General features: G+C 49.5%; 1 protein-coding gene across 18 annotated transcripts in view; it reads right to left on the bottom strand.

Moving 5' to 3' along the window:
* The window catches only part of CACNA1A (calcium voltage-gated channel subunit alpha1 A), a 250,975-nt gene that overhangs the window by 71,976 nt on the left and 155,365 nt on the right, over nucleotides 1-23,634 (bottom strand). For all 18 annotated transcript variants that reach the window (XM_018051221.1, XM_018051220.1, XM_018051232.1 and 15 more), the window contains 9 exons: nucleotides 20,886-20,998; nucleotides 19,563-19,675; nucleotides 19,284-19,415; nucleotides 18,908-18,980; nucleotides 16,541-16,658; nucleotides 16,347-16,414; nucleotides 12,591-12,697; nucleotides 9,867-10,685; nucleotides 726-1,189 (listed from right to left, as the gene is read on the bottom strand). In XM_018051221.1, coding sequence (XP_017906710.1) covers nucleotides 726-1,189; nucleotides 9,867-10,685; nucleotides 12,591-12,697; nucleotides 16,347-16,414; nucleotides 16,541-16,658; nucleotides 18,908-18,980; nucleotides 19,284-19,415; nucleotides 19,563-19,675; nucleotides 20,886-20,998 — 2,007 coding nt within the window. The remainder of the gene's footprint in view (nucleotides 1-725; nucleotides 1,190-9,866; nucleotides 10,686-12,590; nucleotides 12,698-16,346; nucleotides 16,415-16,540; nucleotides 16,659-18,907; nucleotides 18,981-19,283; nucleotides 19,416-19,562; nucleotides 19,676-20,885; nucleotides 20,999-23,634) is intronic.

Here is a 23,634-nt window from a genome sequence, read left to right as displayed (position 1 = left end):
TATTGACACTTGGAAATGTTAATACTTTGGATATAAATCAAGAGCATTTGGGGTTAAATACAATTTATTATTAAAGTTCAGTTCATCTGCTTCTTTTTATTTTTTCAAATTTTTGTCACACCCTGCGGCATGTGGGACCTCAGTTCCTTGACCAAGGACCGAACTTCTGCCACCTGTGTTGGAAGACAGACTCTTAACTATTGGACTGCCAGGGAAGTCCCTCTTTTTTATGTTTTAAATCACTTATGTCTTTCTTCCTTCTTCCCCCGCCCTGCTTCCTCTCTTTTCCTTCCTTTTCTTTTTTAACATGGCTACTAGGTTTAAAATTACACAGGTGAAAAAAAAAATTACACAGGTGGCCTGCATCACATTTCTTTTGGATGGCGCTGGCCTAGAGAATTATCTCACTCCCCCCAAATTTCCATCAGAGGAATCTGCTGACCCCTCAGATATGGGGGCTTCCTGGCTCCCCTGTAGAAATTTGGGATACAGGAAGATTTGCTAACCTGTTGTGTACTTGCCAGGCATCATTTCCATACTATCTCATTTAATTCTCCTAGCAGGCCCTGTGGAGGCAGGAACTATGTCTCTACCCATTTTCCAGAGGAAGCAATTGAGGCCAGAGAGGTGGAGTCATTGTCCGGAGTCCCTTGGCTGCGCCTCTGGGGAGGAAGCCCAGGAGGCCGGCTCCCCTGCCCAGGGATGTGTGAGACTGGGGTTCGTACCTTGGATGATGGTGTGGTTGAGTGGGGGTGGGCAGGCCGGGGGGATGTCCACCGTGGTGTGGTCGGGTTTCCTGGCAGTCTTAGCTGAGTTGGCCTGGGTGCTGCTGGGGTTGGTGACGATAAGGCTGTTCTCAGGGGTCTTGGGGGGGCCGGGGTTGGAGGGGTTCCCCGGGTTGTTGGCTGTCCGGCGGCTGGCGGCGTTCTGGAGGTTGGCGGCCACGGTGGTGGGGGCCGGCGTGGGGCCAGGGTCCGTGCTGTTCCCCATCTTGGCGGGGCTCTGGGGCAGGCCGGCGTGGCTGAGGCTGTCGTGGGGGCTGGCTGACTCCGCGGTGGCCAGTTTGTTGTTCTTCATGTTGTCGATATCCTCGGCCAGCGGGGGGTCCTGGCGGCCCAGGTCCTGCTGGATCGGCCGCGTGGTCGACAGGTTGGGGCCCGACACGGGGACCCCGGAGCCCTGGTTCTCTCTGCAGCAGGCAGGCCAACAAAAAAGAACCCGTGAGTGAGTTAGAACATAGAGAGACATGTCTGGATCCTGCCTAAGATTCCACCATGTAACACTGGCCGTCAAGGGGCTGTGTTCTGAAATGCTCCTGTGCCCGGTCCATTCTTGTTAGGGATCAAGATGCCATGGGCGGGGGGCTGAGGGGGGTACTTCCCTGGTGGTCCAGTGGTTAGGGCTCTGTGCTTCCAAAAAAAGACCTCATGGGGATGTAAGCGCCCCATTCCCTGCAGGTTTCAGTGTGGGGTTTCTCCTGCCAGGGCTGCTTCCTAGGAGATGAGGTTACTCCTTCACGGAGAAATCAGAGCGGAAAAGAACTTTCTGCCAGAGCCTCCATCTCTCCAATCCAAACCTTCCTGCTCCTGTCTGTGTGTCTCCCATTAGCTCCTTGGCAGGATAAGGACATACACTGCTTCCAGGGCTGGCTAAAGCAGACCCCTAGATATCACCTCTCTAGTGGTGGAAATGCCTACAGATTTTTTTTTTTTTTGGCCCCATCACGTCACATATGGGATCTTAGTTCTCTGACCAGGGATCAAATCCGCAGCCCTTACAGTGGAAGTGCTGTCTTAACCACTGGACCACCAGGGAAGTCCCTCCCTCTGGCTCTTCTGAAAGGCAACCCCCAATTCTGTACCCTATGCCCTCCATGTCTCCTCCTAAGAGCTCACACTCACTGAGTACTTGCTGTGTGCCAGACATGACCCATGTCAGCTCATCTTCACAAAAAGCCATAGGGAGCGGGCAGTACTATTATCCCCATTTTAAGATGAGGAAACCAAGGTCCAGAGACAGGAAGGGCCCTGCCCCAGGCTACATAGTTAGTTGGTGGCAGACAGAGCCTGGACCCAGACCGCATGGCTCCAGCATCCATGCTAACCCCCACCTGACCCTGCAGCTCTCTTACTTAGCAGTCTGAGATCTCCCAGGGGGTTCAGCCCACAGTCGCTGGATGCAGGGGAATCTTTGACACTCTCTGTAACCACCAACAGAGTGGGCCAGCGTCTCTACTATTTCAACTCACTAACTTCTGGAGCAGTCTTATGAGGCCCAAATGGTTACTGTGTCCATTACAGAGATGAGGAAACTGAGGCCCAAAGAAGCTGAGTCAGGTATACTAGAAAATGGTTTTGTCAGGCTATCTCCACCACGCACTCACTCAAGAGACCACAAACGAGCAAAAGACAGCCCTCTGATTGTATCCATTCATGGAACACCTGGGAGATTAGATGCAATCACAGGAACCAAGGCCCAGTCTGGAACCCTGAATCTATCTAACACTTAAAAATTTTTTTTAAGTCGGCCTCTGTAAATCAACTATACTTCAATAAAAAATAAAGCAATTATCCTCCATTTAAAAATTCGTAAAAAAAAAAAAAAAAGCTGACCTCCCCTGGAGGTCCTTCTACTGGCTAAACCAGCGCTACCATCTTCCTTGTTTTAATTATAGATTTTAACTTGCAAAAGTCCATGGTGTTTTTAACCAAGCAGAAGAAAGATGAGGTAATTTACTTTTGGGTTTGTGTCTCTGAGGCCTCAGAGAAGGCAATGGCACCCCACTCCAGTACTCTTGCCTGGAAAATCCCATGGATGGAGGAGCCTGGTAGGCTGCAGTCCACGGGGTTGCTAAGAGTCAGACACGACTGAGCGTCTTCACTTTCACTTTTCACTTTCATGCACCGGAGAAGGAAATGGCAACCCACTCCAGTATTCTTGCCTGGAGAATCCCAGCGATGGGGGAGCCTGGTGGGCTGCCGTCTATGGGGTCACACAGAGTCGGACACGACTGAAGCGACTTAGCAGCAGCAGCAGCTCTGAGGCCTCACAGGGAAAAGGACAGACCCAGGCAAATTCCTCACTTGCAGGTGCTAGGCTGACACTTCAGAAGACCGACTGATTTGGCTTTGAGTCTCACCAAGGCCATTTTACTAGCTTGTGTGACCCTCTGTAGCTTGAGTAACCTCTCTGAGCCTCAGTTTCCCCATCTTTTCTATGCTTCAATTTTTGTCTGCGCTGGGCCTTTGCTGCTGTGGGCAGGCTTTCTCTGGCTGCAGCGAGTAGAGGCTGCTCTAGTTGTGGTGTGCAGGCTTCTCATTGCAGTGGTGGCTTTTCTTGTTGCGGAGCGCAGGCTATGGAGTGTCTGGGCTCAGTGGTCGTGGCACACGGGCTTAGTTGCTCCGCCACATGTGGGATCTTCCAGGACCACGGATCGAGCCCACGTCCCCTGCATTGGCAGGCGGATTATTAACCACTGGATCACCAGGGAAGTTCCCCGTACCCATCTTTTGGACAAAGGGTATTTGCAGATGTAATTAAGGATCTTGACAGCATCTGGGATAAGGGTGAACCCTAAATCTAATGGCAAGTGTCCTTAGAAGACAAGGGGAGAAACACACAGAGGAGAGGCCAGTGTGAAGTCAGACACTGGAGTGGCCCTCCTATCAGCCGAGGGATCGCAAACACCAGGGATTGCCAGCAGCCCTGGGAAACTGACACTGATCCCTGGACACTGAGCATCAGCTCTGAAGGTGTGGATTAAATGAAATAAATCTTAAACCAATATTTCCTCAACCTCTTCCACAGCCCACAAAGAGGTTGCTAATGCTAATCCCCTCCCAGTACCTTTTTAGAAGTTGAACATCAGTCGAAAAGCTGGTTGGGGATATTTTCTCATCATTTTATGTATTGTTTTAAGTCGAGCTCTACCCAAAAGCGGCCTCAGTGAAGTTATCATTTCAAAGAGGATCTGAATCCTTTGGTCACCACCTACAGAGACGGTACTAAATAACACAGCAGCTGAGACCACAGCGTGCCTTTTGTTAAAGGGACAGCCTCATGCACGGGACCGAGAGCCCCTTGTTCAGATGGAAGGGGGGTCTGAGGGTCTTTTGTTTCTCCTTTTGTTTCTTCTGTTGGCTCTGCTTGCTGTGGAGTTTTAACAAGCTCAAGGCCTGCAGAGGCCTAATATCAGTCTCCAGGATGTTTTATTTCCAAGTGTCTCCAAGGAGAACTCAAAAGGGGCAGAAACTTTGAAGTCAGGCCCCTTCCCCCTTCCCTCTTGGGGATCTGCCATCATCTGCCTGGAATAGGCAGCTGATTGCATAACGCCCGCATCCCGTTGCCAGCTAATCACTTCAGCATCTGGTTGCTAAGGATTACGGACAGCTTGCCCCGGGCATGCTCTAGTCCCTAGGTCCAGAGGATGGATGGGCCTGCTTCCTGGTGCTCCACTGTCCTTAAGACGTGCACCTATTAACTCATTCAGTCCCCACGACAGCCACTATCTGAGATGCTGCTATTAGGATTAGGCTCATTTTACAGATGAGGAAGATGAAGCCCAGAGAGGTAAAGGCGTGGTGTTACCCAGCTGGGAAAAGGCTGAGCTGGACTCTGGTCCTACAGCTCTTAAGCTACAGCACCATTCAGTGAAGACCATGGGGGCAATGGATGACTTGGGTTGCATGGGAGAGAGGTGCTGAGGAGATTGGCCAAAGCAAATTGAGGATACTACAAGAATCAGTATTAAATGATGGAGCCCCTCCTTTCACCCCATCCCATGAAGGATCAACTGTGAGGCTCAGAAGTCCAGTCCCCTCTCTTCTTGCTCCTTTTGGGAAGTAGGTTGTCATGGTGATGGGAGCAGGTGGAACTAGTATGCAAATAGCTGAGATATTAATTCTCGGGTGGTACAGGTCTTGGCAAAATGTCTTCTGGCTCAGCCAAATCAAGCAGGAGGCACTGCCTGGTTATCAGGGAGTGGCGGGTGCCCTGCAATCCACAGATTTTTGCAGCAATTCAGAGAAAGCTCCATTTTCATTTTGGTGGTCCTGGGGTGATACTGGGCTCAGCTGCCTGGTATGAGGAATCAAGGGCCAGCAACTGTTTAATAATACAAAATAGAATGTGCTCCACTCACTTTTCACTGGGGTAAGCCACTTAAAGTTTCAGAGGAGGGGGACATTTAAAGCTGAAGAGGAAGAGATGAAAGTAGAAATGTGGGAGTGGGGGGGGGAAGCCTGGGGCAACAGAAAGAACACAATTGTACTTACTGTCAATGCTCTAGAGAACTAAAAACACGGCATGTCTGGGGAAAGACCTAAGAAATGACAAGAGCAGAAATGCACGAGGCAGGACTGTTGGGATCACTGGCTTTGTCATAATGTAGAACTGAAATGCCTTTTTAGTATGCTACGTCCTTGAATAAAATTTTATCTTCGCCATTCTTATTTTTTTTGGTCATGCCGTGCGGCATGTAGGATAATATTAGCTGAGATCGTTGAGCCCTTATTCTCTACCACGCATTGTTCTAAATGCTATATGTGGATTTTTTTTTTTTTTGGCTGCACTGCATGGTGTGTGGACTCTTAGTTCCCTGATCAGGGATGGAGCCCATGTCCCCTGCAGTGGAAGCACGGAGTCTAAACCACTGGACCACCAGGGAAACCCCTTTTTTTTTTTTTTCCAAGATGAATGGCTCTTTTTTTTTTTCCTCTTTAAAAGTGCCTGAATTTTTATGAATTTTATTTCCAGTGAGCATTAAAATTTTTTTTATCAGCCAAATGAATAACGCCTCTCCTGGCCAGGGCCTTTGACACATCTATTAATAAAGGAGTGCGCAGAGCCCTCCTGGTGTGGTTTTAGGGGTAGAGGTGGGGAAGTACTTGGAGAGAAGGGGGAGTAAGGGCCACCTGTGGGACTCAGGAAAGCTGGGTCATCACACTTCTACTATCGGCTGGTTCCCCCCATTCAGGAACACCTTCCCTCTCTGGGCCTCAGTTTCCCCATCTGTGAAAAGAGGCAGTTTGAGTGGACAATCTAAAGGCTATGGATTTAAAGTTGGTTTTTATGTCAATTGATACAAGCATCTTAATAGTAATGACGATATAACAATAGAAAGAGCTAAAACTTATTGAATGCTTATTACTAGTACTACTAAGAAATTTGAGTATCGAATAATCATATTCATACTAATAAGAGCTAATATTTCCTGAACACTGATTATAAGCCAGGCACTATTTAAAGCATTTTACAAGTATTAACTCATTTGAAGTTTATATCTATGCTAGGAGGTAGGTACCATTTTTTAAAATATAATTCATTTATTCCACAAGGCATGTGGAATCTCAGTTCCCTGACCAGAGGTAGAACTCTCACCCCCTGCAGTGGAAGCAGAGAGTCTTAACCACTGGACCAGCAGGGAAGTCCCAGAAGGTACCGTGCTTATCCCCATTTTACAGATGAGGAAATGGAGGCCCAGAGAGGGGAAGTAACATGCCGAAAGTCACACAGCTGGCAAGCGATGGGGCAGCAGTGTGACCTCTTGGCTCCAGGACCCTTGCCCTTCACCACCAGGCTGTGTTCCCTTTCTGTTCTTGTCATTCTGCCTCCTTCAGTGATAGGAGGAGGTATAAATATGAGGGTGGTAACAACAGGAATATCAGTCATATTAACAGCACCAGTGACCCACTGGTTCTTGACTATGGTGTGCGTGTGCTCAGTTGCGTCTGACGCTTTGCGACCTCGTGGACTGTGGCCCGCCAGGCTCCTCTGTCCATGGAATTTTCCCAGCAAGAATACTGGCCAGGTTGCCACTTTCTTCTCCAGGTCTTAGTCATGGAATCCTATGCTAGACTTTGTTCCACCTAAATCCCCCTCAGTGGCCTCCTCTTTCCCAGGGAGGACTCAAGATTCTACTGACCTATTATTGTCCCTTCAGTTTCTTCCACTCTTCCCTTACCCTCCAAACTGCAAACTCGCCTCCTTTGTTCTATCTTGGGGATTTTGCATATGTCGTTTTTAGCCTAGAACACTATTCCCTTTCAGGGAACAATGGTTTTTCAGAGGGCTGCTGTGGAGCTATGTGGAGGACTAATGCCATAATAATTAGGGGGCACTGTGAGCATTTAGGAGATGAGAGGCAGGTATATAAACATCTTACCATGTGCAAGGCAGTCTCACTGGGGAAGAATTATTTTTTTCCTTCCCAACTTTCTAATGTCCCTCACACAGGTGAAAGATCTGCTTGTAATGATCGGCACCTTTCTTTCTCACTTGTTTATTTGGCTGCCAGATCTTAGTCGAGGCATGTGGGATCTTTACTTGTGGTATGCGAACTCTTAGTTGCAGCATGTGGGATCTAGTTCCCCCACAGGGAGTGAACCCAGGCCCCCTGCATTGGGAGCACAGAGTCTTAGCCACTGGACCCTGGACCACCAGGTCCCTGAGCCTTGAGTTTTAACCTAACTCTGTTTCACAGATCAGCATAAAGTTTTTTTTTTTTTTTTCTTTTGGCCACACCGTGCGGCCTGGGGGAATCTTAGTTCCCTGACCACGGGCCGGAACCTCTTCTCCCTGCAGTGGAAACTCGGGTTCTCAATCCCTGAACCGCCAGGGAGGTCCTGCTGCATGTTTTAAATACTCACTGCATCTTCCTGGAAGGCAAGTATTAGACAAATTGAAGGAAGAGTAGGCTAAGTCACACGGAACTTCACCATTTTGGAACATCTCAACACTGATGGTAACTCCCTCCTGTCACCTGAATTGCTGGCACCCTGAGGCAGCTGCCATTTGCATTCACGGTGATTCTGTGCCTAGGTGCCCGCATCAGAACTGCTTCACTCTGGGGGACCTCCCTGGCGGTCTAGTGGTTAAGAATCCACCTTCTAATGCAGGGGATGTGGGTTCCATCTCTGGTTGGGGAACTAAGATCCCACGTGCCACGGGGCAACTAAGCCGGTGCGTGGCAACGACTGAACGCGAGCACTCTGGAGCCCGTGTGCCACAAGAGAAAAGCTGGCTAACTGCAACGGAAGACTCCCCCTCCACCATCACCCCTGCCCTGGCCACAGCCAAATAAATAAAAGGTGGTGGTTTAGTCACTAAGGAAGTGTTAGTTGCTCAGTCGTGCCCGACTCTTTGCGACCCCATGGACTGCAGCCCACTAGGCTCCTCTGTCCATGAGATTTTCCAGGCAAGGATTCTGGAGTGAGTTGCCATTTCCTTCTCCAGGGGATCTTTCCAACCTAGGGATCAAACCCGGGCCTCCTGTACTGCAGGCAGATTCACTTACTGAGCTATAAAGTCGAGTCCAATTGTTTGGGAACCCATGGACTGTAGTCCGTCAGGGTTCTCTGTCCATGGGATTTCTCAGGCAAGAATACTGGAGTGGGTTGCCATTTCCTTCTCCAGGGGATCTTCCCTATCTAGGGATCAAACCTGGGTCTCCTGCATTACAGGCAGATTATTTACCAACCAAGCCACCAGGGAAGCCCAAATAAATAAATATTAAAAAAGAAAAAGAATTGCTTCATTCAGTTCTCTAGAGTCTCATTATTCAAAGTGTGGTCCCCCAACCAGCACTGACTCCTTAGAAATGCAGAATCTCAGGCTGCATCTGAGACCTACTTATTTAGAATCTGTATTTTCACGAGACCCCTGGGGATTCATGTACACATTTAATTTTGAGAAGTACCAGCTTAGTATATACCGAGTATAACAGAAGCATTTAAACATATTATTAAACACCAGTATGGTGCTGACGTATGTAAATTAAATCATTATGCTATACTCCTTACACTTGTACCATTAAAGTAAAAGTGTTAGTGAATTCTCCAGGCAAGAATACTGGAGTGGGTTGCCATTCCCTTCTCCAGGGGATCTTCCTGACCCAGGGATCAAACTTGGGTCTCCCACATTGCAGGCGGATTCTTTACCATCTGAGCCACCAGGGAAACCTAACAGTTAAACCACGCTGCCTGACAATTATATCTCAATAAAACTTGAGAAAAAGAATACGTAATGTCGAAAAAAGCAAACACAAACACTTAGAAAAACTTTTTCTTTTTAAAGAAGAAACCACCAAGATGATGTCCTAGTGGCAGGTGATAGAAAAGAAGAGGATGCTAATAAAAGATCATTGGATGTTTCAACATTTAAGTTTTTAGGTTCCTCAATGTACAATCACTGTAGGATCTTCTAGGCAGTGTTATGGAATATTGTTATAAAAAAGAGGGTGTCATTTCTGATTGGGTGAGGTTCTGGCTTGGGAGATGCCTCCAAAAGCCTTGAACTTCGCTCATCCTTCAATTCTGACCCAAGTGGCTTTTCAACAACCGTTCCCTACTGCCACCCCCGCCCCCGCCCAGCCCCGCCCCCGGCAGAATAACGTAAAGTGAAAAACGATTGACTCGGTAACAGCTACAAGGATCTAAATTTCCCAAGCACTTAGTGTCGGTTGCTTTCAGGCCCTTTGCATCTACTACATCGCTGAATTCCCGCAGTGACTCAATTAGATCCCACTGTCTCCATTCTACAGATTGAGAAAACTGAGGCCCAGAGACATGTTGTCCCTTGCCCAAGGCAACCCGCAAGCATATGGAAGAGCCATACCATTCTGGGGGAGAGTTTTTGTAGTTTCCCTGATACAAGGGCGTGACAGTGCAGCTTCTGGAGCCAGATGACCTGGGTTCAAGGCCACTTATTAGATGTGTGACTTTGGGCAAGTCAGCTCTGTCAGTTTCCCCATCTCTGAAATGGGCTATGGCAATGCCATCTATCTTTGCGGGTTGGCGAGAAGCTGAAACGAGCGGCTCGGGAGAGCACTAGGTAGCTGCCACTCCTCGGTTTTCGTCGCTTCCACTTACTTCCTCCGGCGGTGCCTGCGCTCCTTGTCCTCCCTGCGCATGTCCGCGTCGTACGCGGGGGGCGGGCCGTGCCGGTGCCGCCGCCTCCGCTCGCCGCCGCCGCCGCCGTCGGGGCCCTCGCTCTCGCCCTCGCCGCCCCGGGCCGGCCGGCTGCCCTCGCGGTGCCGGGCCCTGCGGTCGGCCTTGTCCTCCGGGCCCTCGTCGCCCGGCCTGCGGTGAGCCCGGTGCCGGCGGGGCTCTCCGTCGGCCCCGGTGCGCGGGGACCCGCTGCGGCTCTCGCGGCTGCCCGCCTGCCGGTGCGCGTGCCTCCGGGGCGGGTCGCCCGCCTTGCCCCGCTCCGCCTCGCCCTCCCAGAACCCCGGCTGCTCCAGACCGCCCTCCCGCGCGTGGTGGTCCGACTCGCGGCCGTAAGGCCCCTCCCGGCTCAGCTCGGCCTCCTGGCTACCCGCCCAGGGTCTCCGGGTGTCCAGGCCGACGGAGCTGCTGGGGTCCCGGGCCCGGTCGTGGTAGCGGGCCTGTTTCCTGAGGAAGTCCTCGGCTCGCTGCTGCCCGAGGCGCTGGTCCACCGTGGGCTCGGCCGCCCGGCTCTTGTTGGTGTTGTTGTTACGGTTCTCCTGGGGGTCGACCACCAGCGGCCGGTCCAGGTGGGTCTTCATGTCGGGCCGCAGGTGGCGAGCGTAGGAGGCCTTCCAGCGCTCGTCCGGGTCCATCTCGTTGTAGAGTGCCTCCCGACTGGCCAGAAGATTCTGCTTCCTCATCTCGCTTGTCCGCTGCTCCCACACCGACTTGGCGGGCTTCTGGTTCTTCTGTTGCTCCTTCCTGCAAGGAAATCGCGCCGGGGTTATGGAACTGCTGGGCGTCGTGGCCTGCAAGGACCACTCAGGCCAACAGGAGTGTGGGCCCAGGTGGACATCTCAGCTCAGTAGGTATTTCCACCTTGGTGGTTGTCTTGCTCCAAGTGGGCATTTTCACCCAGATACCTACCTCAGTGGGTATCTTGACCTAGGTAGGCATTTCTGCTCAGGTAGGTACCTTGGCCCAGACGGACATCTTGACCCAAGTGGGCATCTCTGCCCAGGTGGGTATAATGGCCCACTGGGCATCTCCACCTGTGTCAGTACCTTGGCCCAGAAAGGCACGTTGACCTGAGTAGTGGGGAGGTCTTTTGGCCCCGGTGGGATATCTTGGCTTGGCTGGGTATCTCCACCCAACTAGGTGTTTTAACCTGTGTGGAAAACTCAACCTGGCTGGTCATCTCAGCCTTACAGGAGTCTCAGCCCAGGTGGGCATCTTGGTCCAGTAAGGTATCCTGGCCTGGCTGGGCATTTCGTCTAATGGGGGTCTCAGTCAGGTGTATGTTCATTGACTGACCTCTCTATTCCTCTTCAAGTTGTAGTACATGGCCCCTGGGGGTGGTCCTGATGTTCAGAATACTCTTAATCTCTGAGACAGCCAATCATAACAAACACTGACCTGCAGCAGGTTCTGGAAGCCCTCGCGTAGGCACTTGGGAGTCTCGAGACAGTGTCTATCTATGCAATGGTGAAAAACACCAGTGGGATTGTTGCTGGGGGTGCCAACTGAAGCCCTCGAACATTCAGATTTTTCCAGGTATTCTGTGTGTATCTATATTTGTATACTGACCATCATCTCCTACGGGCTTCCATGTCTGAGCATGTATCTCCCTGTGTTCTCCTTTCACAGCCACCTCCTTGCATTCTGGGAAAGAAAGCCCCCTCTACATTGTCCAGTGACGCACTGCCCCACAGTGTTGCAAAGTCCCGGGACTACCCAGCAAAGGCATGATTCAGAATATCGGTGTATCAGTGTTCTTGCCTGGAGAATCCCAGGGACGGGGGAGCCTGGTGGGCTGCCATCTATGGGGTCGCACAGAGTCGGACACGACTGAAGTGACTTAGCAGCAGCAGCAGTGTTAATGAATCTTTCTTTAATCAAAACACCTTAACTCTCACCACCTTACCATCTCTGATTCACTAGCAATTCTGTTCACTCTTACCTTCACGATCTGTCTAAAATTCAGCTATACCCATCACCTGCTCTGGCACCACCCTGGTCCATTCCTTACTGTCTCTTTTGCAGGGAACAATGCAGTCCTTTCCGACCTGGTCTCTTGCCCTTGCTCCCCTGATAGTACCTAGAGGGCACCTGAGTCCCTATTCCTCCTCAAGAACTGTCCATGCGTCTCCCCTGGCTCAGAACAAAATGCTCCGTCTTCCCCATTGCCCCAAAGGCCCTGCAGGATCTGTTCATCACCTCTCTGCCTGTACCCCCTGCCACTGCCCCACCCCCACTCACTACTGTAGTTCCATGGGCTTCTTTCATGCACCCTAACCACACCGGCACGTTGCTGCCTCAGGGCCTTTGCACATGCTGGTCCCACTGCCTGAGATGAGCTCCTCCTTCACCTTCTTCAGGCTTTGTCACCTGAGACCGTCCCTGACAATGTCACTTAAATCATAACACTCACCACTCCTAGCCCTCCCTATACCCCTCAACCTCTTGTTAATGCTGTATTTCCAGCAACAGTGTCTGGAACATAGTAGGTGCTTATTAACTATTTCTTGACTGAAAGTGGGTGGGAGGGCAGAAGTACTTTTTCCTAAGGCTCAACCCAGTCAGGGACTGCTCCCTGCCCCCAAATCCTTGACTGGGAGGGTGCAGAGGCCGAGGAGCCCAGAGAGCATCTCAGTCGGCGGCACTTACACAGCTATGGACATGTTGGCTGCAGACAGAGGACTCACTTCTGCCACCTCTTTGGCTTTCTGGAGGGCGAGTTTCTGGTTGGCAGCCTCTTCTTCTTCTTGTTCATCCTAAAAGGCACATAGAATCCCTGTTCACAAACTATGAACTGGGCCTTGGGGCCTCATCTCTGACCCTACTGTTAACCAGGGGCATCATTTGAGATATTTACAAGCAGGTCTGGCTTGAGTATCAACCAATCAGAGCTGAGGCCCCCTAATCGGAATGTATACTCATTGGTTGAGTGTACTGCTATCCCCTTCATGTCCAGGCTTGATACCCAGCTCATTCTGAACCCTATTTTAACACACAGAAGAAAAGGAAAGGAAAAAGACTGCCTTCCCTTTCCACAACGGAGATTTTTGGAACTCTCTCAATGAGCTGGAAATTAATGCAGAGATTTCCCTCTCATTCTACTTCCTGGGTCATTTAAGCTCTCTGAACCAAGACTTTAAATAAAACACCAACAAGCCCCCACGTGCAGAAAAGTCTGGCACCCACAGCCCATCCCATGCACTGCCAACAGCCTCCAGAAGGGGAATCAGGAGAGGAACTTAGATTCTCAGCTGGTTAGGTTCAGAGAGGAGGAGAATGGGGGAAGATGTTTTATAAAATACATACAGAAAAAGACGTTTTGGGGCTTTAAATCCTTCTTCAGCCTTCATGCAGGGCCTCATTTGTAAAACAGAAAAGCCAACAAAGAAAAAGCAACGAGAAGGAAATGGCCAGAGACAAACCCGCCAGTAAGCAAGATCATGCGATGGCAGGGCACCTCTCCCACTGCGCTGGGATCTCTGGGGCAAGAAGCAACCTTACCACCTTGGAAATGGTCAGATCAGGACGCTCTGTGTCAGTGACAACACAGGGGTGGGGCTCGACTGGCCACCCCGCTCTCCCAAGTCCACCCCTCTTCCTGGCATCGCATCCAACCATTTTTCAGAGCCGAGTCCCTGGACTACTTGCCTCGGATACACTGCAAATGCACAAATGCAGATCCCCAGGCCTCCTGAAGAACCTGGCCTGGGTCCCAGCATCTGCGTTTTCAACAAGCTCCCAGGTGAGTCTGAAACACGCTCAAGTTTAAGCCGTGCTGCATATGGTTAGAAGCACAAATTCTGGATCCATCTGGATTCAAATAGCAGCTCCTCCACTTTCTGTTTACCTTGGATGAAGTCTCTCTTTGTACCTCACAATCTTCAGCTAAAATTTCAACTCCTAGACTTCCCTACTTCATATTTCTCCTTAGCACTTATCACTAGCTGACAAGTTTCCTTCTCATTTATCTCTTCTGCTAGAATACCAACGAAGGCAGAGATTTGTCTGTTTTATTCCTGGCTATTTCCCCGGCCCCTAGACCAGGCCCTGTTTACAGCAGTTGCTCAATAAATGCTTTTCAGTGAATAACAAAGTCTGTAAAATGGGGCTCAGAGAATTTGCCTATGAGATTTTCTGAGAGGACTAAATGAGATAAAAACCTGTCTAACAACAAGGTCCTATGATGTAGCACAGAGAACTATAGTTAATACCTTCTAATAAACTTTGTGACTTCCCTGGTGGCTCAGACGGTAAAGCGTCTGCCTACAATGTGGGAGACCCGGATTTGATCCCTGGGTCGGGAAGATCCCCTGGAGAAGGAAATGGCAACCCACTCCAGTATTCTTGCCCGGAAAATCCCATGGATGGAGGAGCCTGGTTGGCTACTGTCCATGGGGTCGCAAAGAGTCGGACATGACTGAGCGACTTCACTATCTATCACTATCTAATAAACTATAATAAAAATATGAAAAATAACATGTTTGTAACTGAATCACTTTGCTGTACGCCAGAAACTAATACATTATAAATCAAATATACCTCAATCAAAAAAATTAACCACATCAGGGGCTGAGTGGGGTCCCTGCCACATTTTAAATGCCCAAGAAATGCTTGTGGAATAAACAAAGGGAAGAATGAGGGTCTGGACGACATTTCACAGGAGATGAGCTTTCTCCCTCTTTTCCCACCCTCCTGGGGCACCCCCTCCTCCACGACAGCCCTTGAGAACGGGGTCTTGGAACCTAGATGAGCTCATGGCTGAAATCAGCCCCTGGAACAGTGACACCAGTCAGCCCCACGGTGGCCAGGACGGTGGCCGTATGCTAGGGGGTGGCAGAGATTTCCGTTTTTCCCCCAGTCAGGGCTGGGTCTGGGAAACTCTCTCTCCCTCCTGCCATGGCTGGCAGATGGACGGTTGGCAAAGTCTCAGTTCAGTTCAGCTCCCTGAATATGGCCTGTGTACCTTAAGGCATGGGGGATGGGGCGGTGAAGCTGAGGCAGGCCCCAGGCCTGGCCCTCCTGAATGATTCTGCATATGTTCTCTTAATGTGATAGGGCTGCAGGTGAAAGACTTAGGCTAGACCACGACCACCTCCTAACATGCCTTTGTTCCAGATATCTTCCCCTCAAACTACAAAAAGGTGCTCGGCTTCCCTTGTGCAGTGCAGTACCCATTCAACCGTTCCTAGCAGCCCTGCTCAAGGGCTATCCCAAGGGCATAAGCTGTGTTCCTGCAAGCAATGTTGCCTTCTCTGTGCCTAGCTGAGGTGGACCTGAATCCTAGGGAGTACAGGGCTGCCCTAAGGGTATCTGGCATAAGATTTTGCCCAAATAATCCAATACCACTGACCATGAATGAAAACGGCTTCTTCCTCACACGAACAGTTCATACCCCCACACCCCAAATTCCTTTCTAATTTCATTTCCTGTGCTCTGCTCTTTCAATTCCTAGGTATGTGGCAAGGTCCTGGCTTCTCTGGGCCTCAGTTTTCCCATCTGCAAAATGGGGATAACAGTTACTCCTCATCTCATGCTTTCTGGTGTCTGGCATACGGAGGGGCCATCACATTTCCTTTGGCTGTTGTTAATTTTTATTTTGATCATTACCTGCTCAGCTGGGGCTCAAATGAAAGTTGGCAGGGTGTGTGGGTAAAGAACTCAGGCTCTGGAACTTGCCAAGTCTGGGTCTGAATCCTAGCCTTCCCTTTCCCAGCTCTGTAAAATGAAGAGCTGTAGCTCTGGATCTCTGGTCATGCGAAGTGACTTACAAAGGCTCCTGTTATTGATCACTTCCTATATGCCCCAAATTACGCTGAGCTCCTGACATGTATAGCATGATGCTTTGAATAATAGCAGCTGTCATCATCCCATCTGGGGTCCGTGATTCTGCCTTTCCGAACCTCAGCTCCCTCTTCTGCCAAAGGGAAATGACAGTTACGCCGGGAACCACGAGCATCATATAATTCTTTACTGCTGCCACTCAGTGGTGAAGTCCGGCCAGTTCCCAAGCTCACGGGGACACACACTGAGCCTCAGAACCCTGTCTGGGTTACTCTCCATCTGTCCCCTCCTTCCGGGTTTAGGGTGCTGACAGTGCCTGCTAGCCTGGAGGCTGCCACATTCCTTGGAAGCCCCTCAACACTGCCCACTCCCTATAAACGGGCACCCTGCTGCCTTAACCACCCCCCACCTCTGCCCTCCTTTGCTGTAGAAGCCACTTGATGAGGCACAGTCTATTTTGGGAGTGGGGGAGGAGGCGCCTTTCTCCCTGGCGCAGTGAAGCCAGGACAAAGGCTCTGACCCCAGCTCCGATCCCCACCCTACCCTGCCCCCCGCCTGGCACAGTCCTGATCTGCCATGAGCAGGTGGCAACTTTGCACAGCAACACTCTCCCACCAACTCCACCTTGGTGAGCTCCTGGGCATTGGCCAGATTATCCACCGCGATGGCCAAGAACACGTTCAGGAGGGTGTCTGCAAACGCTGGAGTCAGGGAAAGCACTGCCACGTGAACCCTGATATCTGGGACTCCTGAACCCCTCCCTTGTGCTTCCTCTGCTCTCCCTGAGGCCCCGGACTCATCCGCCCCCCAGAGGATACAGTTCCCGAAGAGCGTCAGCACGATGAAGTAGATGGAGAACACCATGCCGCCTTGCACGCCCCCCTGAGACTTGATGCCGTCATACATGACCTCGTTCCAGTCTTCGCCCGTCAGGATCTGAAAGGGGAGGGAGAAACACACAGCCAACCCCCCCTCAACCTTGGGCCCCTCAGAGATGCAGCTGTGGAGCTGGAACCTGCCGTGTGGGCCCTTTCTTGGCCCTTGTCTCTGGGTGGGGACGGTCTTGGCTGTTTGCGAGAGGAAAGGGCTGTCCTTACGTGGAGGAGCTCTCAACTTGTTCTAGCAAAAAGTGACCCTGGAAGAGGAGTTTCAGATCTTTCTGGCTTTCTCTGATGTGATAGGGAAATTTTGCTATAGGCTGAGTTGTATATGTTGAGGCTCTAAACCCTCATGTGATGTTATTTGGAGATGGGAGGGAATTAGGATTAGCTGAAGACATGATTGTGGGGCCCTCATGAGGGGATTGTGCGCTCAGTTGTGTCCAGCTCTTTGTGACCCCGTGGACTGCAGCCTGCCAGGTTCCTCTGTCCGTGGGATTTTCCAGGCAAGAATACTGGAGTGGGTTGCCATGCCCTTCTCCAGGGGATCTTCCCGGCCCAGGGATCGAACCTGGGTCTCTCCTGCATTGCAGGCAGATTCTTTACCATCTCCTGTGCTGCCAGGCGGGTTCTTTACCACTAGTGCTACAATGAGGGGATTAGTGCCTTTACAAGAAAAGACAGCAGAGAACTTGGTCTCTCTCTGCCTCTCTGTCTCCCTCTCTCCCCCTGCTGTGTGTGAGAGAAGTGACAAGGCAGTCGTCTGCAAGCCAGAAGAGAGTCCTCACCTGGAATCAACCCTGGGTGCACCCTGATCTACCTCCGGCCTTCAGAACTGTGAGATGTAACTTTCTCTTGCTATATATCCACTGGTACTTCTGGACTGCTGTATCTGGGGGTGGGGATGGTGGTGGTACAGGTGATCAGAGGAAGCCTCAGGTAAAGAGATGCAAGTGCTGGCAAAAAGACATGATGCTGATGTGTATGGGAAGGGCTAAAGGGATTTGTATGCAGGATCTACACGGTTGTTAAAAAAAATATCCAGCTTCCCTCCTTTGCATTATTTCCATGAAAGTGAAAAAAAGTGAGTGTTAGTTGCTCAGTCAAGTCCAGTGCTCTGCGAGGTTCCTCTGTCCATGGAATTCTCCAGGCAAGAGTACTGGAGTGGGTTGCCATTCCCTTCTCCAGGGGATCTTCCTAACCCAGGGATCGAACCTGGGTCTCTCCTGCATTGCAGGCAGATTCTTTACCATCTGAGCCACCAGGGAAGCCCCATTATTTTCATGAGGATAAAGTAAATATGAAAGAACTCCAAAGAGGTTAATCCATTAGTGTAGGGTTTTGCAGTATTGGCACTCCTGGCATTCGGGAACCTCCTCTTGCCCTGTGCACTGCAGGTGTTAAGCAGCATCCTTGGGCTCTACCCATTAGATGCCAGTAACACCCCCACACCCCACTTGTGATAACCCAAAAATGTTTCCAGATACTTCTAGGTGTCCTTGGGGGATGAAATCCCTCTTGGGCAACAAGCCCTGTGCTATGGGTGGTGATGATTACTATCGATAATCATTGATGTAAAGGCTCAGAATTTCATGGATGGTTTCCCTTTCCAACCCCCTGTCTACAGGTCTCATTCAGAAGTTCCCCTTCCCCCAGGAGAAGAGAAGAGTGAAGTCACATTTTCCCATAAACTTTCTGTTCTCTAAAGAGACAGAACTCACATGGAACGGCTCTGGAAGTCCCAGCTTGGCCAGTTCTAAACCTTGGGGCATGTGCCTACATGGGTGCAGAAGTTGGTTTGGCGGGACCACCCACAGTCAATATGTTTGCTTTGGAATACAGAATCGGCGTCTTCCAGTCACGGGGAAGATGGTGTATTATCGATGTCTATTTTTTTTCTGATGCTTTGACATATGGGAGGGGTCTTGCTAACCCTGCGGGGAGTCAGGACTAGCTAATTCTTAGAGTTAGTAAACAATTTGCCTGTGGGTGTGGTTTAAAAAATGAAAACCAACCAATTCAGAGCCCACTCTCCAAACCATCTCCACTACTGGGCTCTTACACTTAGGCCAATATTCTACTGTTGGAATTAGCCCAGGGTCAGGTTCCATACAACTTAAGACAGCTCCAGGGCCTGCCGAAATTATTCAAACTAGCCAATGCTAAGCCTGCTTAACCTGCCTTACCCATTTCTTCCTGCGGAAGAGCCACAGTAAAGGCTCCTGCCCATATTTTCTACCCCGTTCTAATGAACCCTGGTGCTTCTCCATGGGGCCCTGCATTCATGGGACTGGGTGAAGGTTGTACCTGAAAAACTGTCATTATTGCTGCTGGAAAAGTGTCGAAGTTGGTAGGAGGAGTCCCTTCATCGAAATTAAACCTGTGGAGAGGGCACAAACATTTCACGTTGGTCCCACCCTAGGTGTGTGAAGGCTTGGCTCAGTATCTTGTTTCCAGGGCAACATCTCCAGCATCTCTGTTTCCCCTAGAAAGACATACTAAGTGGTACCCAGGGCCCCACCCATCTGGGTGGGTACACGGGGCATCATCCAGGCCATGAGGAAGGGAGACTGTGTGATGCAGGTGGGCCTGGGTCTCTGGATGCAGTGAGCAAGGTAAGGGTGGGAGGCCCTGGGCTGGACCCCAGGGAAGCAGAAGTCAAGAGAAGCTGCTGAGCACTTACTGACCGCCGAAGAGCTGCATTCCCAGAAGGGCAAAGACGACGATGAACAGGAAAAGGAGAAACAACAGGCTGATGATGGATTTCATGGAGTTGAGGAGAGAGACGACCAGGTTCCTGAGAGATGCCCAGTACCTGCCAAAAGAGGCCAGGGTTGGGGTATGGGGGTCAGGCTGGGGCCAGGGTAGCGGCAGCTGAGCCCATCTTCCTAACATGAGAAGGATGTGGCCCCACCCCAGCCCCCAGCCCTGCCTTGGGAGGCCAGGGAACCCAAAGACTTACTTTGTGACTTTGAAAATACGCAATAACCTGAGGGCTCGTAACACACTGATTCCAAAGGATGTGCCGGGTTTTATGACAGCCCAGATGACCTCAAAGATACTCCCGATGATGACCTACAACAGAGGATCCCGGTCTTGTGTCCATTCTCCTTGCAAATGTGCCCCGGGTCTGGACCTTGCAGGAACCCAGTCCAACTCCCCCCACCTCAAATGAAATCATAGTGAGGGTCTCACACGCCTCTTATCCCTTCTCTTGTCTCACTTATTAACATGAGTGCAAAGAATTCCTGAAACATATAATTACAAAGTGAATGCCCATGCAATCACCATCTCCGTCGAGAAATAGGGCATGTCAGCACCCTGAAAGCCTCTGGGGAACCCTAGACATAGCCACCACCCTGAATTTTATAATAACTATTTCCTTGCATTAAAAAATTGAGGTGAAATTCACACAACATAAAATTAACCAGAATGGTTCACTTAAAATAATGCATGATTCCGCAGCATTTAGCGTGTTCACAGTGTATAACCATCACCCTTCTCTACTCTTGAAACATTTCCATTGCCCCCAAAGGAAACCCTGGACCCATGAGCAGTCACTCTCCAGCCCCCTCCTCCCAGCCTCTGACAGCCACTAATCTACCTTCTGACTCTGGAGACTTGCCTGTTCTGGATATAAATGGAATTATGTAATACGTGACCTTTTATGTCTGGCTTCTTTGACTTATGTTTTCGAGGTCTTTGCCTTAATGTAGTCAAGGCTCCTCTGAAATCCATACAGCTTGGTCTCGTCTGTCTGAACTTTCACGAGCAGAATCATGCTGTGTGGACTAGTTTTGCCCCTGTCTGCCTCCTGCGCAATATCGTGCGGCTGATGGGTGTGGCTACTGTTGGCTGCCTCTCGCTGGTGCAGGGAATTGCATTATTTATATACAACTTATTTATCCACTCTACTGCGAAGGGAGCTTTGGGTCATCTGGTTTGGGACTAGCGAAGCCCCTGAAGGCATTGTTGTATGTGTCTCTTAGGTGTCCGCCTAAGTTTCTCTAGAGTGAATCCCCAGAAGTGGATTCGCCAGGTCATCCCTCACTTTCCAAAATGGGTCTGTAAATTTCCCCTCCCACTGGCAGTGGCTGGGGGGGGGAGGTTCTGGGAACTCTGTATCCTCATCAAAGTTGGGGATTATCCTCTGATTCCTTTTGCACGCAGCAGGATCTGTCATACCCAGGGATGACCCTACTTCTCTCTCTCCTGTGCCCCTAGGTATCAACCATTCTAAGCCTATCAGCCGAGGAATGAACTCCTTAGAAACCAGAGCACTTACCCCACAATCAAAACAGTTGAAGGAAGAGTGGAAGTAAGGCCGCGTCCCAAGCCCGTACATTTTTATAAACATTTCGGACATAAAGAGTCCTAAGAAAATGAATTCTGCATAGTCTAGAAAGGGAGGGGAGGAAACAGAGAGGAGATTAGATTTGTGGAGGGAACTTCCAGCTGGCTCTGACGTTCCTATTAAGTGAAACCTTGGCTGGTGGGTTCCTGGGTGGTTATATGCTTTTAAAAAAATTAATTAAGAAAATTTAAAATTGAAGTATAGTTGTTTCAGGTATGGGCTTCCCAGGTCGCTCAGTGGTAAAGAATCTGCCTACCAGTGTAGGAGATGCGAGTTTGATCCCTGGGTTGGGAAGATCCCCCGGAGAAGGAAATAGCAACCCACTCCAGTATTCTTGCCTGGAGAATCCGATGGACAGAGAAGCCTGGTGGAGTGTAGTCCATGGGGTTGCAAAGAGTTGGACATGACTGAGCAACTGTACATGCACGCTTATTCCAGGTAAATATAATTGAATCAGCAAAGTGATGCAGTTATACATACATATATATGTGTGTGTGTGAATAGATACTCTTTTCCATTATAGGTTATTACAAGGTATTGAATATAGTTTCTTATGCTATTCGATAGATCCTCATTATTTATTTTATACATGTACTATGTTTTTAAAATGAACAAGCAACTATACTCCAATAAAAATTAATGAAAAAGAAATGAATAAATGAACTAACTGGCTAATAATTGACTAACTCGATAACTAACAAAGTGCTATTACTAAGAAGTATGTAATAATACACAAGAATTATGACTCAACTGCTTTTATATGCTTGAGCTCCAAAGGAATAATAGAACTGTTAATAGAAATCATAACAGTGTCCTATTTGTAATCCTTGTGTTAGGGACTTAGTTGGGAGTGCCACAGGCAACCAATCTAAGGCATGGCTTTTCTCCCAGCTAGGAAAACTCATTGGATGTCCCCTAGAAATCCTGTCTTGCTAATGTCTAAAAGTCTTGATGTCAGACAAAGCCTTTTGTTTTTTTGATGAGAATGCATAATGGTGAAAATTTTGCCTTGGGAAGAGTAAACTATGAGTATTTGTTCGCTCCAGCAAAGACATGGTTAATAGCAGTTCCTTTTCTGAGAGGGCTTTCTTGGTGGGGTAGGAAGATGAGTGGTCAGGAAGGGCATGAGCAGTCACCTTTCGAAGGGGAAGGAGAGGTAAGGAGAGAGTCTGAGAGGGAGAAAGCATACAGAAATCGAAGACAGAGGCCTCAAACTTCTAAGAATTCCATTCTGGTCACATAGCTAGCTCTGTTTGAAGGTGAAGAGTATTTGCTATATCACTCATATCACTCTTTTTTAAAATGGCATAAGACTTTTTTCTAGTTCTTTATGATTTTATTCTATCGGTTGCACCGCGCAGCTTGTGGGACTTTAGTTCCCTGACCAGGGACTGAACCTGGGCCCTCAGCAGTGAAACTGCTGCGTTCTCACCACTGGACCACCGGGGAATTCCGCAGTATATCATTCTTAAGTCGATTTCAATAAATTTACTTATTTACTGGGCTGTACTGGGTCTTAGTTGCAGCACGTGGGATCTGGATCCCTGACCATCTGCACTGGGCGTGCCGAGTCTCAGCCACTGGGCCAACGAGGAAGTCTCTATATCCTTCTTTTAAGAGGTGATTTGAACTGACTTGTCAAGGTCTTTCCCACTCATTCCCGATTATTGAGCTTTCCCTTAGTTTTAGGACCCCAGGGAGCTTTCAGTGTCTGAGGGAAACTCCAGGGTCTCCAGGGCCCTCAAGACTGAAATGTCAGTGAGGAAATCTGTCTGTAACATCTGAAGCATTCCAAAAGCCCCAAGAAGAAATTCGAGGAGGACGTAAGAGTTTCCAAGATGCTTGTTCCCCAGTTACCATGGAATCATGAGAGTTGGTGATGCACAAGACCTGAGAGAATTACTGATCTCTAAGCACTGGTGGATCTGGAAGAAGTTTTAGGGTCATCAAATCCAATTTCTCCCAAGTATAGAAGACAAATGTGAGACCCAGAGAAACGACTACACTTCATCGATTACAAGACACATATTTTTGTTCATGTTTTGACATCTCCGAAACTGGGGTGTAACTTAAAATCAGCATGCCCTAGTTTAGATGGCAGCATTGTTTCATTTCTTACTGGTACATAAAATAAGAATACAAGAGTGCCATATAATTGAAGAGGTCGCTCAGTGGTAAAGAGGCTGCCTGCCAAGCAGGAGACCTAAGTTCAATCCCTGGGTGTGGAAGATCTCCTGAAGAAGGAAATGGCAACCCAATCCATTGTTCTTTTTTTTTTTTTAATTATTTACTTATTTATTTGGCTGTGCTAGGTCTTAGTTATGTGTGGGGGCTTCTCTCTACTTGTGGAGCATGGGCTTATTTGCCCTATGGCAGGTAGGATCTTAGTTCCCTGATCAGGGATGGAACCCGTGTCCCTCGCATTGGAAGGCAGATTCTTAACCACTGGCCACCAGGGAAGCCCCCACTCCATTGTTCGTGCCTGGGAAATCCCATGGACTGAGGAACCTGGCAGGCTACAGTCCATGGGGTCGCAAAGAGTCAGACACATCTAGCAACTAAACGGCAGCAGCGATAATTGAAGATGTCTTCATTTGATGGATAATGGTAATAATTTGTCCAAGGTCACATGGAGAGTGGGGGGCAGGGCAGGCACTGAGAACCAGGTTACCTGATGATC

The sequence above is a fragment of the Capra hircus genome, chromosome 7, assembly GCF_001704415.2.
Source record: "Capra hircus breed San Clemente chromosome 7, ASM170441v1, whole genome shotgun sequence".
Taxonomy (NCBI): Eukaryota; Metazoa; Chordata; class Mammalia; order Artiodactyla; family Bovidae; genus Capra; species Capra hircus.
Note: the sequence above shows the minus strand (reverse complement) of the source record. Positions and strands in the feature narration are given on the sequence as shown.